This window comes from Rhincodon typus, chromosome 15, assembly GCF_021869965.1.
Source record: "Rhincodon typus isolate 14 chromosome 15, sRhiTyp1.1, whole genome shotgun sequence".
In the NCBI taxonomy this organism is placed as follows: Eukaryota; Metazoa; Chordata; class Chondrichthyes; order Orectolobiformes; family Rhincodontidae; genus Rhincodon; species Rhincodon typus.
This window is the reverse complement of record NC_063346.1, coordinates 28,900,999-28,918,937: the sequence shown is the minus strand read 5'-3', so window position 1 is coordinate 28,918,937 and position 17,939 is coordinate 28,900,999. Positions and strand designations below refer to the sequence as shown.

Below are 17,939 nucleotides of genomic sequence, written 5' to 3'. Positions count from 1 at the left end.
CCTTTCTGAAGAAGGGTCCCGACCCAAAACGTCAGCTTTCCTGCTCCTCTGATGCTGCCTGGCCTGCTGTGTTCCTCCAGCTCCACACTGTGTTATCTCTGACTCCAGCATCAGCAGTTCTTACTATCTCACAATATAAAATGCAGTTCAATTATCTAAATGTCTCCTAAAGCAAAGAACTAACTTGGCCAATGCATTTTTTTATTGGCATAATGATTGGAAAATGCAAGATGATTCAGAAATATCAGGATTCAGAAACTTGGGTCTTAAATTTAACTACCCCTGCACAGGGTCTCTTACCAAAGCCAACAAACCCTTCCACCTCGACAACAGCAAAACCTCTGTTTCTTGCTGTACAGCTATGACATATGGACTTTCAGCGAAGAAAAGAAGCTCAACGACTTTATCTTTGCTGTCTGTGGTATTTCATCAGTATACCGCAGTAGGACAAAATCATGAATGTGGCAGTTCTCTCAAAGGCGGACTCTCAAATTTGTTAGCTCCAATACAGGGGGCTTATTGGTTGGGCACATTCACAAGATGGAACATGATCGTAAAGCCAAGGACCTTCTGCATGGACAGGTAGATGGAACTAGCTAAGGAGGATGCCAAAAGTCGCACTTCAAGGAAGCTTCCAAGTGTGATGACTCCTCACTATTGATTATCACACCTCAGAGTCACCAGCTAGCAACAGAAGGAAATGGCAACTTTTCCAGGGGGCTACTATGCATCACATTGATCAGCAGCAACAGTAGCCTACCAAACGATGTTAATGTCTAAAAAAACCCACAATCCTATCTGGCAGTTGCACGTGCAATTCTTGTGGCAGAATCGCACTCTCTTCAGCCATGAGCAAAGGTGCACCATATGATGACCGATAGCTTCTAGGATTGAAAATATAATGCAGAGTTAACACAGTGGAAATGCCATGTTTGAAGCTCCTTGGGTTAAAGGTAGCAAGTAATTTCATAAGGGCAGTGTAATTCACCAGTGACAAAGAGGAACAGTGCATCAATTTCTCAATTCCAATAGTAGATCTTGTTGAACATGAATTTTTCACCGAGACTATGAAACATCATCACTGAAACATCATCAGCCAATGGAAAAGACTGAACCAAACACATTGCCACAGAAAAGAAACAGGTAAAGCTCTGCTTGGTGAGAAAGAATGGAAAAAATTCCACCTTCTCAATATGAATTTCATTACTGAATAAAGGCACAAGTAGTGACTGATTGCTGTAATTGAACAGAAGTGGTAAATGCTATTCGTGTCCATTCTGAAGACCTGAGACATAATGCTAGATTGAAATGTCAGTGCAGCACTCAGTTCAGGCTATCATTCACACCAGACATAATATTTCAAAGTAAAGCTCCATCAATCTCTCAGATGGACACAAAATATTCCATGGACTATTCAAAGAACACAGGAATCACCATGGCCAGTGCTAATGCATAAACCGACATCAATGCCTGGAATTTTCCATGAATTTGTAAGGAACGGAAAGTGGAACTGTAAACAAATTGTACTGACTTGCCCGTTCTTATCCTAGATCTCACTAGAACTTAAATTAACAGCCAACAGGGAAGAGAATGGGATGGCAGTCCACATCCTCTGCAAATTCAGCTGGGATGTGCTGGTGTCACCTTTAAATCTGATTTGATCATCTCCTTTACAACCTCCAAACAAAAACTGCCGATCTTGGTTTGGGAGAAGGCCGAGGGGTTACTGCACCAGATTTTCACTATATCTACTCTGCAGGATCCACTATCAGTCTTAAAGCAGTTCCACCCAGATACAAGAGTTTGAATATCATGCCTCAGGGAGAAAACTAGAAAATATTAGTGTAACGGAAACCTGATATGATGCTAAATCAACATCGTGTCAAAATGATTCAAGTCAATGATTTTGCAAGCTCAAATGACCCTGCTTCCACGGGACTCTAAGTAGTGCATTTCAGATCCTTGATACTCGATGCTTGAAAAACTTTTTACTCACATCATCATTACTTTTTGCTGATCTTACCTCAATGCCCTCTGGTTCTTAATCCTTCTAACAATGGCAACCCTACCTGCTTTGCCCAGATCCCTCATGCCTTCAGCTGATACAATTACAACATTTAAAAGGTATCTGAATGGGAACATGAATAGGAAAGGTTTAGAGGGATACGAGCCAAATGCTGGCAAGCGGGACTAGATTAATTTAGGATATCTGGTCAACACGGATGAATTGGACCAAAGGGTCCGTTTCCATGCTGTCCAGGTATGACTCTTATAAATCTCCTCCAAACCTTCTCATCTCCAAGGAAAACTGTTATCTCGTCTTTATGTGTAACTGAGGCAATTCATCCCTGTAACTACTCCCATACATCATCTTTGTATCATCTCCAATATTTTCACATCCTGCCTGAGGTGCAGTGACCAGAATTGGATACAATACTATAGCTGAAGCCAAACTAGCATGTTACACAAGTTTAAAATAACTTAATTGTTTTGCACTCTATGCCCCTATTGATAAAACAAGGATGTCACATGCTCTCTACCTATTTATGCACGGTTATGTTCCAGCTTGCCTTGTACAATTGCACTCTATATTGTCTCTCTGCATTCTCCCGATCAAACTGAATCACTTCATACCTCTCTGCATTAAAATTTTTTCTTCCATGTGTCTGCCAATTTCTCAAAGCTGCCCAGGTTAGAAAATGACAGGTAGCACCACTGCACTTCATTATCCTTTCATGCATTTTTCCAGTTTTGGTGCTTTATCAGCTTTAAGTACAGGTAGATACCAGGTCTGCTTTTTTAGCTCACAAAGGAAATATACTATAAAACAATACATGCTTTATTCCCTGCAACAATTTTAGTACTGCACCATTTCTTTTATAGTTTTGTTTTTTTATTGCAGAATATTCAACAATATATTGCTGTCTTTCATTCCTGAAAATGCTTCCAAGCGTTGATGGAGGAACTTAACATATAGGTGATAATCATCTCATTTTCAGTACAGTCATGATTCCCTACTAAATTTGCACTTGAATGGAGATATTTTCTAATCAACCTGTTCACAAATATTATCAAATACCTCTAGAGCAGATAGGACTTGAACCCAGGTCTCCTGGGTCAGAGATAGGAACACAACCAGAACAGCCCCCAATTTAAGTAAAAGGATGAAGTATATGAGACTCACCTACCTTCGTGAGTTGGTAATGCAAAACAGATACACCAACATGAACTTAGCCCTCCTTTGAATGCCAATTTGAAACTTCTATCTGAGTTCAATGAGCGAATGACTTATTTCAAACTTCTGATATTTTTCACATGCATTTAGCAATAGGGATCATGTTCAACATAAAATTACTGTTGAATGAAAAGTGAAGACGACAGCAAAACTAGAGTTTCGTGCATATGTTTCAAGCAACTGACGAGGGGAAACAAAGTGACTATCTGCAGTTTGAGATAGTAAGAATTGCCGATGCTGGAGTCAGAGATAACACAGTATGGAGCTGGAGGAACACAGCAGGCCAGGCAACAACAGGAAAGCTAACGTTTCGAGTCAGGACCCCTCTTCAGAAATGGGGCTTTTCTGAATTTCTAAAGCAGGGTCCCGATCCGAAATGTCAGCTTTCCTGCTCCTCTGATGCTGCCTGGCCTGCTGTGTTTCTCCAGCTCCACACTGTGTTATCTACAGGTTTGAGATGCTTTTTAAATGCAGTGCAGAAACTCAGTTCCTTCCTTACTAGAGATCTGATTGCTTCTGCCCAAACATCCAGGCACAAGTTGTTCAGCAACTAACCACATAGCTGTTGGCAGGTTGCCTTTGTTATCAACAATTGATCACTATTCCACAGGTTAATCAGCTACTAGTGGTTAGCTAAATCTCCATTCATACACAGCTCCTTCAGCTCATCATCAGCTCATCCGTGACTAGGCTTTCCCCACTGGTTGAATCAATAGCTGGGTATACAACACTTCTTTTTTAAAAATTCAATGACAGGATGAAGGATTACTGGCTAGGCAGCATTTATTGCCCACCGCTAAGGGCAGTTAAGAGTCAGCCACATTGCTGTGGGTCTGGAGTCACATGTAGGCCAGACCAGATAAGGATGGCAGTTTCCTTCCCCAAAGGACATTAGTGAACCAGATGGGTTTTTCCAACAATCGACAATGGATTCATGGTCATCATTAGGCCAAATTCAAATTCCACCATCTGCCATGGCGGGATTCGAACCCAGGTCCCCATTATCTGGGTCTCTGGATTAACAGTCCAGCTACAATACCACTACGCCATCGCCTCCCCTTACAAACGGTATCAAGTATCTTGCATTTAAAAAGTGCTAAACACTTTCAACAATCTTTGGCTTTTAAAACACTCTCGCATGTCAAAAATACAGATAAATGAAAAGATACAGTCTTTACAGTCAAGAGGAATATTTTCCATACAAAATCATTCCAGTTCACGATGTCCTGTCAGAGATGATGATGAAACACAAAGTTATTATATCTTTTAAAAGAAAGGTAAATAGAAACAACATTCAGAGTGGTGTGGGGAAAGGCCTTCGGAGAAGCAGCAGAGTTATGCAGCATCAAGTGAAATTCTGCACCATAAAATTCTACAATTCTATCTTCTTTAAGACAGCTGTTCTTAGTAACTTCTGCTATTAGGGAGTAAAAATTGAAAGAACTGCAGATGGAACAAAAACATAAGTTGTTGGAAAAGCTCAGCAGGTCTGGCAGCATCTGTGAAGAAAAATCCATTAACGTTTTGGGTCTGGTGACCCTTCCTCACACCTTTCCACAAACTTTCTCCTTCAGTCGTCAGATCAAGTTCTGAAACAAGACAATTAAGGTAAAGTGTGCTGAATAGTCTTTTCACGTTCTTTTGTTCCTTTATTTGTAAATTGATTTCAAAGAAAGTTTAAAATATGACATCTCTGCCTAAGCAATTGTTCAGAAAGGGAGAAAAGTGAGACAAAGGCTAAAATTCAAAACTGCCAGTCTAATCAAAGAACATGACTTCTCTCTTTCCGTTACTTACCGCGGCAAAGGATGAGAACAGGCCACCTCTGTGATTTGCGTCTTTTTTGCATCAAGTTGCCTGAATTCTGCTATTAGAGTTTCTAGATCTTCCTGAGTGGATCAAAAAGAATTTTGTTTAGTGAACTCTTTTCAGGACTTCAATCATAACTTAAAATATGACTGATGACGAACATTAATGTCAATAAAAAGAAAAACGTAAAATGGAGGCGGGGGGGGGGGGGGGGGCGGCGGGACAAAAAGAAAAGCTGCTCCAGAATTCCCATTGGTTCAGGATTAGGAGACGTGACGGCGTAGTGGTATTGTTACTAGTCTATGGCACATAGAGGAATTTGAATTCAACAAAATCTGGAACTAAACGTCTAATAATGACTTTAAACAATCAATCATTGTCAACTATCGTAAAAACCCATCCTGTTCTTTAACGTCCTTTAGGGGAGGAAAGCTATTGTCCTTACCCTTTAGGACTCACGATCTGGCATTCACGAGACTCCAGTTCCACAGAAATGTAGTGGACTCTTAACTGCCTTCTGAAATGGCCCAGTAAACCATTCATTTGTATGAACCACTAAAATGTCTCAAAAAATGAGGTTTGAAACTACATGAACTACATGGTATTGAACAAGACACCGAAATGACAACATCAAACCATGTCTACCCTGTAAGGTCCTCCTCACCAAAATCCGCGGGCCAGTGCCATTATTGAGCAAGATGTCTTACAGACTCATCAGAGTAACCTGACAATCACATACACAGAATAATACCTTAGACAATGACCTAGACAACCCTCACCGCAGGTCCTATCCCACTAGCAAGAAGAACCCTGCAGAGGTGCCAGCACCGTGGTATAAAGGAAGGAGGGAATGGCCTTGGAGTCCTCAACATTGACTACAGACCCCATCATGTTTCGTGGCATCAGACCAAAGAAACCTCCAGATGATTACCACGTACCACATACTCTTGGTTGACAAATCAGTACTCCTCCATATTAAACACTACTTGAAGGAAGCACTGAAGGTGGCAACAGGGCAGAATGTACTCACGAGTGGGGGACTCCAATGCCCATCACCATCAGTGGCTTGTTGGCACCACTACTGACTAACTGGTAGAGTCCTAAGTTGCTGTTAGTCTGGGTCTGCAGCAGGTGGTGATGGAACCAAGAAGAAAAACATGCTTGACCTCACGCTCATCAATCTACCTGCCACAGGTGTATGTGGCCATGACAATATTGGTAAGATTGATCACCACACACTCCTTGTGGAGACAAAGTCCTCTCTTGACATTCAGAATACTTTCCATCATCTTGTGTGGTACAATCACCATGCCAAATGGGATAGACTTCAGACATTCACGAGGTATACTGGGCCATCAGTAGCAGCAGAACTGTACAAAATTTGCAACTTCATGGCCCCACATATCCCCACTGGACCATTACCATCAAGACAGGAGATCAACTCTGCTTCAAAGAAGAGTGCAGGAGTGCCTCCCAGGAGCAGCACCATTCATACCTTTAAATGAAGTGCCAACCCAGTGAAGCTATAAAATAGAACTACTCAAGCCACAAGTGAATAGGGAGCTAAAGATTCCACAAACAACTAATAAGAACTGAGCAGTCTTTCCACACTTTAATTGTGAATGGTGGTGAACAAATAAGCAACTCACTCAAGGAGGACGGTCCACAAATATATCATCCTCAAAAGAAGTGAGAGCCCAGCACAACAATCTTCAGCCAAACGTACGAAGTACAAGATCCATTGCTCCTCCTCCAGAGGTCCCTAACTTCATAGATGCCAGTTTTTATCCAATTTGAGTCGCTCCATGTAATATCAAAAAATGGCTGAAGGTACTGGATACTACCAAGGCTATGGGGCTTGACAACATTCCAGCAAAAGTGCTGAAGACATATGCTCCTGAACATGCCATACCTCTAGCCAAACTTGGAAAATTGGCACACATGTTCTGTACACAAGAAGCAGAACAAATTCAACTGAGCCAATTACCGCTCCATCAGTCTACTGACAATCATCAGTAAAGTGTTCAAGCAGAATTGACATTGCAACAAATTTCTAATTGACGCTCAGTTTGGGCACCAGCATAGCTGGGAAGAAAGGTGAAATGCAGGACCAGTAATCTCAGGATTACTACCGTTGCCACAAGCTAGTTAGAGAAGAAACAGCAGGATATATAGGATGAACACATGGCTGAAAAGATGGCACGGGTTTCAGATTCATGGGGCATTGGGACCAGTTCCGGGGGAACGTGGGACCTGTACAAATTGGACAGGTTACACCTAGGCAGGACCAGGGCAGATGTCCTTGGGGGAACAGTTGGTAGAGTGGTTGGGGAGGGCTTAAACCAGTGTTGCAGGAGGAGGGGAATGAGAGGAGTAGGGTGGTAGATCCAGAAATTGAGGGAGAGGCAGAAACCAAGGCAAACATGACTAAGAACAAGAACAGGCAGGGAAACACTGTTGAAAAGAGCAGGGGATGTAGTCTGAAATGCATGTGTTTCAATTCAAGAAGTATAGGCAAAGTAGATGAACACAGAACTTTGGATTAGTACTTGAAACTATGACATTATTGCAATTACAGAGACTTGGCTAAAAGAGGGACAGGACTGGCAGCTGAATGTCCCAGGATTTAGATGTTTCAGGTGTGATAGAAAGGGATGTAAAAAGGCCAGGGGAGTTGCATTACTGGTAAAGCAGTATCTCACAGCTGTACCAAGGCAGGATACATCAGAGGACTTATGCAACGAGGCAATATGGGTAGAAATCAGGAACAGGAAAGGTGAAATCACAATGCTGGGGGTATACTACAGGCCTCCCAACAGTCAGTGGGAGTTAGAGGAGAGAATATGTAGACAGATTTTGGAAAGATGTAAAAACAGCAGGGTTGTTGTGGTAGGTGATTTTAACTTCCCCTTTATTGACTGGGACTCAACGTGCTAGGGGCTTGGATAGGGCAGAATTTCTAAGGGCCATTCAGGAGGAATTCTTGACACAATATGCAAACAGTCCAACCAGGGAAGGGGTTATACTGGACCTGGTTTTGGGAAATGAGCCCGGCCAAGTGAGTGAAGTCTCAATATCAAGCAGGAACTGGAGAATTTTGATTGGAGGCGGCTGTTTGAGAGAGTATGTGGGAGTATTTCAAACAGCAGTTGATAAGAGATCAGGAGTGGCAAGTCCCGCGAGAATGAAGGATAAGTACGGCAAGTTCCGTGAACCTTGGATGACCAGGGATGTTATGACCTTGGTCAGAAAGAAAAAGGAAGCATACATAAGGTCTAGGAGGAAGGGAACTGATGAAACCCTTGAAGTATATTAGGAAAGTAGGAAAGAACATAAACAAGAAGGAAAAGTCATTAGCAAACAGGAATAAGGAGAATCCCAAGTCTTTTTATACATATATAAAAAGCAAGAACATAGCCAGGGAAAGCGTTGGCCCATTTAAAACAAAGGATGGAATCTACATGTGCAGCCAGAAAAGGTAGGTGAGGTCCTAAACGAATACTTTGTGTCAGTACTCACCAAAGAGAAGGAATTGGTGGAGGATGATCTCATGGAAGGGAGTGTCGAGTTTCTAAGCCAAGTTGCTATTAATAAAGAAGAGGTGTTGTGCATCTTAAAAAGTATCAAGGTAGGTAAGTCCCTGGGTCCTGATGGGACCGATCCCAGAATATTGAGGGGCAAGAGAGCAAATTGCTGGAGCATGGACAATATCTTTGTATCCCATTTGGCCACAGTTGAGGTCCCAGGCGAATAGAGAATAGCCAATGTTGTCCCACTGTTTAAGAAGAGCAGCAGGGATAGTCCTGGAAATTACAGTCCTGAGATTCTCAGGGACAAGATCTATACGCATTTAGAAGCAAATGGACTTATTAGCGATAGACAACATGATTTTATGCAGGGGAAATTGTATCTCACTAACTTGATCAAGATTTTTTGAGGAGGTGACAAAGATGATTAAAGAGGGAAAAGTGGTTGATGTTGTCCACATGGACTTCAGTAAAGCCTTCGACAAGGTTCCTCATGGCAGACTGGTACAAAAGGTGAAGTCACGTGATATCAGGGGTGAGCTGGCAAGATGGGTAAAGAACTGGCTTAGTAACAGGAGGCAGACGGTAGCAGTGGAAGGATATTTTTCAGAATGAAGGGCTGTGACTAGCGGTGTTCCACAGGGATCATTGCTGGAACCCCTGCTGTTTGCAACGTACATAAATGATTTGGAGGAAAACACAGGCAGTCTAATTAGTAAGTTTGCAGATGAAACAAACATTAGTGGAATTGCAGACAGTGAGGAGGATTGTCAGAGGATACAGCAGGATATAGATCAGTTGAAGGCATGGGCAGCAAAATGGCAGATGGAGTTTAATCAGGCCAAATGTGAGATGATGCATTTTGGAAGGTCAAGTCCAGGTGGAAATTACACAGTGAATGGTAGAATGCTTAGGAGCACTGATATACAAAGGGATGTATGTGTGCAGGTCCACAGATCACTGAACGTGGTAGCACAGGTAGATAAGGTAGTAAAAAAGGCTTATGGCATGCTTGCCTTCATTGGAAGGGACACTGAATATATGGATAGGCAAGTTACGCTGCAGCTTTATAGAACTTCAGGTAGGCTACACTTGAATATTGTACACAGTTCTGGTCACCACACTATCAGAAGGATGTGGATGCTTTGAAGGGGGTACAGAGTAAGGTTTATAAGAATGTTTCCTGATATGGGGGATTTTAGCTATGAAGAAAGCGTGAATAGACTGGGTTTGTTTTCACTGGAATGTAGCAAGTTGAGGGGCAACCTCATAGAAGTTTATAAGATTGTGAATGGCATGGATAGGTTGGAACGTTTGAGGCTTTTTCCCCATGGTGGAGGGGTCAATTACTAGGGGACACAGGTTCAAGGTGCGAGGGGTAAGTTTAAAAGAAATGTGCGAGGCAGGATTTTCACACAAAAAGTGGTGAGTGCCTGGAACATGCTGCCCGAGATGGTGGTGGAAACAAACACAATAGCAGCATTCAAGAAGCACATGGATGAATACATGAATAGGAAGTTAATAGAGAGATACAGATCCTGTAAATGAAGGCAGTTTTAGTATGGAAGGGCAAAATGTGGCGACGCAGATTTGGAGGACCAAAGGGCCTGTTCCTGTGCTCTATTGTTCTTTGTTCCAGAACCACCCGGGTTCTGGCCTCACTGCAGCCTTGGCTCAAATGTGAACAAAAGAGTTTAATTCCTGAGGGGAGGTGAGAGTGACTACCTGGACTTCAAGGCCACATTTAAGTGAATGTGGCATCAAAGAGCTGGAGCAAAACTAGAGTCAATAGCAATTGGAGAAAACTCTCTGCTGTTTGGAGTCATACTCACCACAAAAGAAGGCAGTTACAGTTGTTGGAGTTAGTCATCTCAGCTCCAGGACATCCCTGCAAGAATTCATAAAGGCAATGTCTTCAGCCCAAGCATCATCTTCTGCTTCATCAGTGGTGAAGTTCATTGATGACTACAAAATGTTCAGCACCACTAGCAACTCGTCAGATATTGAAATAGTCCATGTCCAAATATAGCATGACCGAGATAAAATCCAGGTTTCAGCTGGCAAGTAATAATATTCATACCACCCAAGTGCTAGGCAATGACCATCACCAACAATAGAAATCAAACCATCGCCCCTTAACACTCAATATAATTGCGATCGCTAAATCTACCACTATCAACATCCTGGGAGGTTACCATTGCCCAGAAACTGAACTGAATTATCCATATAACTACAGCAGCTACAACAGGAGGTCAAAGGCTAGAAGTCTTGGGGCAAGTAATTCACTTCCAGACCATCATCTACAAGGTTCAAGTCACGATTGTGATGATATATTCTCCTCTTGCCAAGGATTTTTTGTAGGTATAAGAACACTCAGAAGCTTGATACCATCCAGGATAAAGAAAGCCCACTTGATTGGCACCACACCCAAATGCATTCTTCACCACTGTTGTTCAGTCACGGCAATGTGACCCACTGGCCAGATACACTGCAGAAATTCACCAAAGCTCATTGGACAGCACTGAACAAACCTACAAGAACTACCATCTAGAAGGATAACGGCAGCAGATACATGGCGAACACACACCTGCAAGTTCCCTTCCAAGCCACTCAACATCCTGAGTTGGAAATACATCACCGCTCCCTCATTGTCAGAGGGTCAAAATTCTGGAACTCCCTCCCTAATGGCCTTATGGGTCTCCCCATACAAAATGAACTGCAGTTTAAACCAGCAGCTAACACCACCTTCGCAAGGGCAACTAGGGATGCTGGCCCAGCTAGCAACACTCACATCCCATCAATGATTTTTTTTTAAAACTACCTCAAAATGGATTTCTTTTGATTTCAGTTCCTCCTGCACTATCTATTCTGTTCACAGATAAATGACAACAGCATTTTGTATCAGCCTTGTCTCAGAGGCAGTCAGAGACAAAAGGCATGTTTTCAAATGCAACTTTGGGGACCTCAAAGCTGTCATTTGTGTGCAGTACTGTATAATGCCTCATCAGTCACAGGTGCTAACTTTTGGATATTTTAATTCAGACCCACCTGATGGTTTGGGTGAGCTTTAAAGATCCCATGGTTACATTTTGATGGGTGGTGTTTTCCAAATCTGCATCTTGGCAAATATCTGCCGCTCAACCAGCATTGGTATAGCCAATTATTAATCATTGTTTCATTTGTATTTTGGGAGGACTTACGCAAAAACAAAAGCTGCCATATTTCTTTCATTACAACAGCCATTTCACTTGCAAAAAAAAGCATACAGATGGTTGACTGTAAAATACTTTAGGACAGTCCAACTTCTTGAAAGGTGCTGTATAAATGCAATTAAAACAAGAAATGCTGGAAATATTCCACAGATCTGATAGCAGACCTGCACAGACAGAACCTAAATTTTCATTTCAGATCTATGGTTTTTCATCAAAGCTGTAGAGATCCTCAGTTCTTAATCTCTCCTAGTTTCGACCCTCTCACAAACTTTCTCTTTCACTACTTCCTCTCCTATCCCTTAACTCTGCCTCTGTACCAGTCTAAAACCTGTTCTACCTTTTAACATTCATGAGAACTGACACAAAGTTAAAAATGTTAGTTGAAGTACAGAGGCAGAGGAAGGAAAATGGGCAAAGATACACCAGATCAGAAGTGGGGGTACTCATTAATGACTACATCATTCATAACTGCTGAGACACTGAAGCAGATCATGTGCATACACAAGATCTGTACAACATTCAGGTTTAGTCTGATAAATTACTTTTGCGCCAAGCAGTGACCATCGTCATTAAGAAAGAATCTAATTATTTTCCCTTGACATTCAATGACATGAACATCGCTGAATCCTCTATCACATCCTGGCGGTACCATTGTCTGGAAACTGACAGAACTCTTAAAGTGGGTCAGAGACTGGGAATTCAGAGGCAGGTAACTCAGCCCCTGGCTCCCCAAAAGCCTGTCCATCATTAGAAGGTGCAAGTCGGGAATATAATGGAATACTCTCCAATGGCCTGAATGATGTGCTGGTCCAACAATATTCAAGAAGCTCAACATCAACCAGGACAAAGTCACCTACTTCATCGGCACTTAATTCACCAACCTAAATCTTCCCGCCACCACCAACACAGTGGCAGCAGCATACATTAGATACAAGATGAACTGCAGCAACTTGCACCTTCAAAGCCCATGACCTCTACCTCTCAGAACCAGATGCAATGGGAACACCATCTAGATGTTCCCCTACAAACCATACACCATCCTGGCTTGGAACTATATCATTGTTCCTTTGCTGTCACTAGATAAAAATCCAAAAATTTCCTTCCTATTAACACTGTGGGTGTACCTACATCACATGGTCAGCAGCAGTTCAACAAAATAAGGAAATAAGTGCAGCAGATACTGGGGACTGAGGAGTGGACCAACATTCCTTCAGAATTCAACATGTTGAGAAGACTGAATGCAGATGGGATGACTTCAGGTTTAAAGGATGACCTCAAATTTCTGATCACCAATCATTTTAGTTCTTCACTCCACTTTCGCTGTAATGTCGCTGTCCTCAGTCATTTCACTGTTCCAATTAAGATATAGTAATCTCAGGGAATAGTGCTTCATCTTTTGATTAGATACTTTACAGCCTTCAGGATACAACAGAGGTCAACAGTTTCAGATTATATATTTTTTTCAACTATTAGTAACGGTGTGCTACTTGTTTCTTTAATTTCTTTACTTGTCCACACCCATCTCTTCTGCTTTGCACAAGTGTCCCCTATTCAAAAGAAAAATACAAAGCATGCTGGAAATCTGAAAAAAAAACTGAAAAATCCTGAAAATACTCAAGAGTTTGGCAGCACCTACAGAGAGTGCAACAAAGTTTACCCCAGGTCAATGGTCTTCCATCACATCTGTAATGTAGCCCTCAATCTCTCCTGCTTTTCAGCTTTCAGATTCTTCCCACTCCATTTTCTATCCCTTCTTCCTGCCTCTGTATGAGTAAGACTTGCTAAATTTCCAACACTTTTTAGTTATTCTCAAAGGTCAATCTGATACACTAGCTTTGTTTTCTGTGCCAATGTATATTTCTGCTCTTTACCATTTTACTTTTAGATCCTCAGTGTTTTGCTTTTGCATACAAATGCAATTTGTTTCTTTACCCCAGTCATCAGTCTGTAGTGGCACCTTTTGCTTCTCTATGCCATGTGGTTTCAAACCTTAACAGAGATTGGGAACTGACAGAATTCACAGATACAAACAGCCACTCTCTAGCAAGACATATTATACATCCAAAACAATCAGGCACTGCTGAATTACAAAAATATTCAGCTGACAGTGAAAATAATGAATCATGTCATATTATTTCTAAGTGATAATATGCTCACATGTACAACATGCTCAGTTGGATACCCTAACATTTGTTTATTTGATGCCTTGTATACTTAGTACAATCAACATCAGCACCCCAGTCATTCCTCTACACACGGAAAATAACAAAAGATAACAAACTACTTTAAAAAAGCCCTGGATATAAACTTACGACACATTAGAAAAACAAGAATGTTGAAAGTGCAGAAAGGGATACTACCTGTCACGAATGGACAACAGCTTATGTTTTTCAAAACCAACAAATCAAAATTCATCCTTTTTTCATGTTCAACTTTAGTGCTGAATTGCTGGTGATAATCAAAGAAAAAAATGGACTGCAAGAAATGCAAGTAACATTAAGATGCTGTTAAAAAATATTTGGCTGAAAATGGTTCTTGGGCAAAAATATTTAGAAACAATAGTAGTTTTGTTTTCTGATGCAAAGAAAATATCACTTAGGATTTATTTCATTTCATTCAGGAATCTATTATATCAATTCAACAAACTGAAAAAATTTTGAAATGTATGAACAAATAAAAAATTGAACAATCCTTCTGACCAAGCATTCTTTCATTTGTACTAGGTTGACAAAAATCTGAGTAGGTGGGATAATGAAAGGGGTGAAAACATTCAAAGTATTTTCCCCCCATCAAGCAGTCACTTTAACCTGCTTCTCTCCATAAATATATAACTTTAGGGAGTTAAGTGTTTTATATCATTTATTATGTTATATATTATGAGTGTTACAGATGTTTGTGATCTCCTTGAATGACAGAGTAGGCCCAAGGGGCTGTATAGCCAAGACAGTTCTGATTTCTTACGTTCTTACATCTTCCCAAATTCCTACTTCCTAGAATTGTCCCCAGCACTGCCATGGTTACAGATTGGTTGCAGAAACTCCTGCAGGATTGCCATGGTTATGAGACGCCACGGTTGCAGAAATTTCCAACTTTGTGAGAATATTTCCCTTGGTGTGCAACAACACCAAACACTTAAGAGTTATACAGATGTACAGTACAGAAACAGACCCTTCGGTCCAACTCGTCCACGCTGACCAGATATCCTATACAAATCGAGTCCCATTAGCCAGTATTTGGCCCATATCCCTCTAAACCCTTCCTATTCACATACCCATCCAGAATCTGTTTAAATGTTGTAATTTTATCAGCCTCCACCACTTCCTCTGGCAGCTCATTCTGTACACGCACCCACCTCTGCGTGAAAAAGTTGTCCCTTAGGTCCCTTTTTAAATCTTTCTCCTCTCATCTCAAATTTATGCCCTCTAGTTTTGGACTCTCCCACCCCAGGGAAAACACCCTGTCTATTTACTCTATCTATTCTCCTCATGATTTTATGAACTTCTATAAGGTCACCCCTCAGCCTCAGATGTTCCAGGGAACATAGTCCCAGCCTATTCAGCCTCTCCCTATAGCTCAAACCCTCCAACCCTGACAACATCCTTGTAAATCTTTTCTGAACCCTTTCAAGTTTCACAACATCCCTCCTAAAGCAGGGAGACCAGAATTCCATGCAGTAGTCCAAAAGTGGCCTAACCAATGTCCTGTACAGCTGCAACATGACCTCCCAACTCCTATACATAATGCACTGACCACTAAGGACAAGAGTACCAAATGCCTTTTTCACTATCCTATCTATCTGCGATGCCACTTTCAAGGAACAATGAATTTGTGCTCCAAGGTCTCTCTGTTCAGCAACACTCCCCAGGATTTTACCATTAAAGCAGGGCCACCAATGATGAAATTGAGAAAACCTGGTCAGTGATGATTTTGTTTCACAAGTGGATATGCAAAGCATTTCCAAAACATAGCTGAGTACCATGAGGCAATGTACTATAATTCCAGTCCAAAGTGCTGTCACTGCAGTGTTATTATCCCTACCTCGGTGTTAGGAGGCTCAGATTCAAGTCCCACCAGCTCCAAGTGTGTGTAGTAGCATCCAGACAATTAGAAAGTATCTAATTCCAGTCTAATTTCAAATAACCTTGTCTGTGAAGGATAATTTTTCAGATAACGTTCACTTTGATTTGCCAGAGGTCCAAATTCAAACGGGGGAAAGGCAAGCAAGGACGTAATGAGAGCTGTTTCAGAGATAGTAGGAACTGCAGATGCTGGAGAATCTGAGATAACAAGGTGTAGAGTTGGACGAAGAAGGGTCTAGGCCCGAAACATCAGCCTTCCTGCTCCTCTGATGCTGCTTGACCTGCTATGTTCATCCAGCTCTACACCTTGTTATCTCATGTAATTATAGTTGCCTGATTTGAGTTTACTACTTTATTGATTCAATTAGTTAATAAACTTCATCATTGATGCTACTACAATGCAACTGAACAAACTATTTAAAAATGGAATTTTTGTATTCTATTTGTAGTTTCCATTAAAACCCCTCTACTCAACAACACTTGAACATCTATCAACCATAGTAACAACATGCTCATTCAAAACCTAAATTAGATATCAGAATGATCTACTTGAGGGGTGATACTGATGGACCAAAAGAAATTTGGTTCAAATTTCTTAAAACTTGTCAGGTGCAAGTAACCCAACAAGTGCAAACACAATATCACTCTTGCCTAACTGCAAAGTAGTTTCTACTACAAAACACTAGAACTGATAGTAATTCCAAAATCAGATCAAGCCTATTTGAAAAGTGTTTTAGTGTGCTTTTGGAACAGGAGTATATCTAAAATAAACAAAAGATTGTACGTCAAACACTTCAGAGCTCTCCTGTGTTGACGTCAATCAGGAGTCAAAAGAGGATAAAGATGATACTGTCTAGTTGGGTTTAAGGCAACACAGCAACATAAGACAACAATGATTTCACGTTTATAAGGCCGGCACATTCCCGTTGCCCTCTCCTTGACCTCAAGACAGAATCAACTCCTTGGAAGAAAAGTAATTTCATTGCAGCAACAGAAAATAAAAGTGCAGGTAAGGCAATAAGTGGATATGGATACATGAAGTGTGCACGTGGTGACACTGCCTACTCCTTCCCCACTCCTATCTTGAGTTTTAAGTTAATAACTCGGACAAAAAAGGGACAGATTGTCATTAACAGTTATAGGTCTAGAAAAGGCACAATGTTATCTTTGCAGAGTCTGAGGCCTAAAACCGGGGGCAAGGTGACAATTCCCTCTGTCTCCCAGCCTCTTTCTCTCCCAGTCACACTCCTCACCTCCTCCTTCTGAGAATGTTTGGCGACCTTTTTCTCCATCTTGGCCGCGTTTTTATCAGCTCCCTTTCCCTTCTTATCTTTTTTATTTTTTTTCCCCATTATGCGACTTTCCTTGAGTCCCTCACCGCTGGCCGGCTCAAAACCTCACTACATACAAATAAACACATCCGGGTCAAATGTTATTGTCACAAGAGACACGCACGGCGTAAACCGCTTCACGTTTATGAATACAACCTCCCGCGCACCTCTCGATGTTTCAATTCATCTGAGAAACAATAGAAATATCAAACGCCATCGCTCTTTCTGCAGCTTCGAGTCTCACAAGGCTCCACGGCGCCGTCAATCGGCAACTGGCCAGCATTGCAACTTACATTAAACTGAAGAACTGCTCTTGCTGGAAATCTGAACTTCAAACAGAAATTAGTGGAGAAACTCAGCAGGTCTGACAGCATTTGTGGAGCGAAAACAGACTTAACGTTTCAAGTCTGGTGACCCTTCTTCGGAATTGATAGTAACTAGGAAAAGATGGTATATATGCTAAAGACAGGGTGGGAAGGGGTAAACAATGAGAGCTGTGGATGGAGATGGAGCCCAGACAGAGAGAATGACAGTTTGGCAGACAAAGGGATTGATGATAGTATGCTAGGGAAGGTGATAATGGTGACCAAAAGTTGGTGAAAATAGGTTGGCTGTGCTGAAAGCAGCCCACGTCATGATAGGGCCTGGGCTATGGGGGAAGGTAAAGGACAGAAAAGAATGTGATCAGGTTTTAAACCTATTGAACTTGATTATTGAATTCTGAAGGATACCCAAGTGGAAAATGA

General features: G+C 41.5%; 1 protein-coding gene across 8 annotated transcripts in view; it reads right to left on the bottom strand.

Moving 5' to 3' along the window:
- The window catches only part of klhdc4 (kelch domain containing 4), a 100,144-nt gene extending 82,865 nt beyond the window's left edge, over positions 1 to 17,279 (bottom strand). Inside the window, exons 1-2 of one of the 8 annotated variants that reach the window (XM_048605724.1) lie at positions 17,116 to 17,279; positions 5,033 to 5,124 (exon numbers count right to left, since the gene is read on the bottom strand). In XM_048605724.1, coding sequence (XP_048461681.1) covers positions 5,033 to 5,124; positions 17,116 to 17,214 — 191 coding nt within the window. In that variant the 5' untranslated portion in view covers positions 17,215 to 17,279. Of the gene's footprint in view, positions 1 to 3,184; positions 3,387 to 5,032; positions 5,125 to 17,115 lie in introns of those variants that run through there. The other 7 variants (XM_048605729.1, XM_048605731.1, XM_048605726.1 and 4 more) reach the window with 7 other exon arrangements.
- Between the last annotated feature and the right edge of the window lie 660 nt (positions 17,280 to 17,939).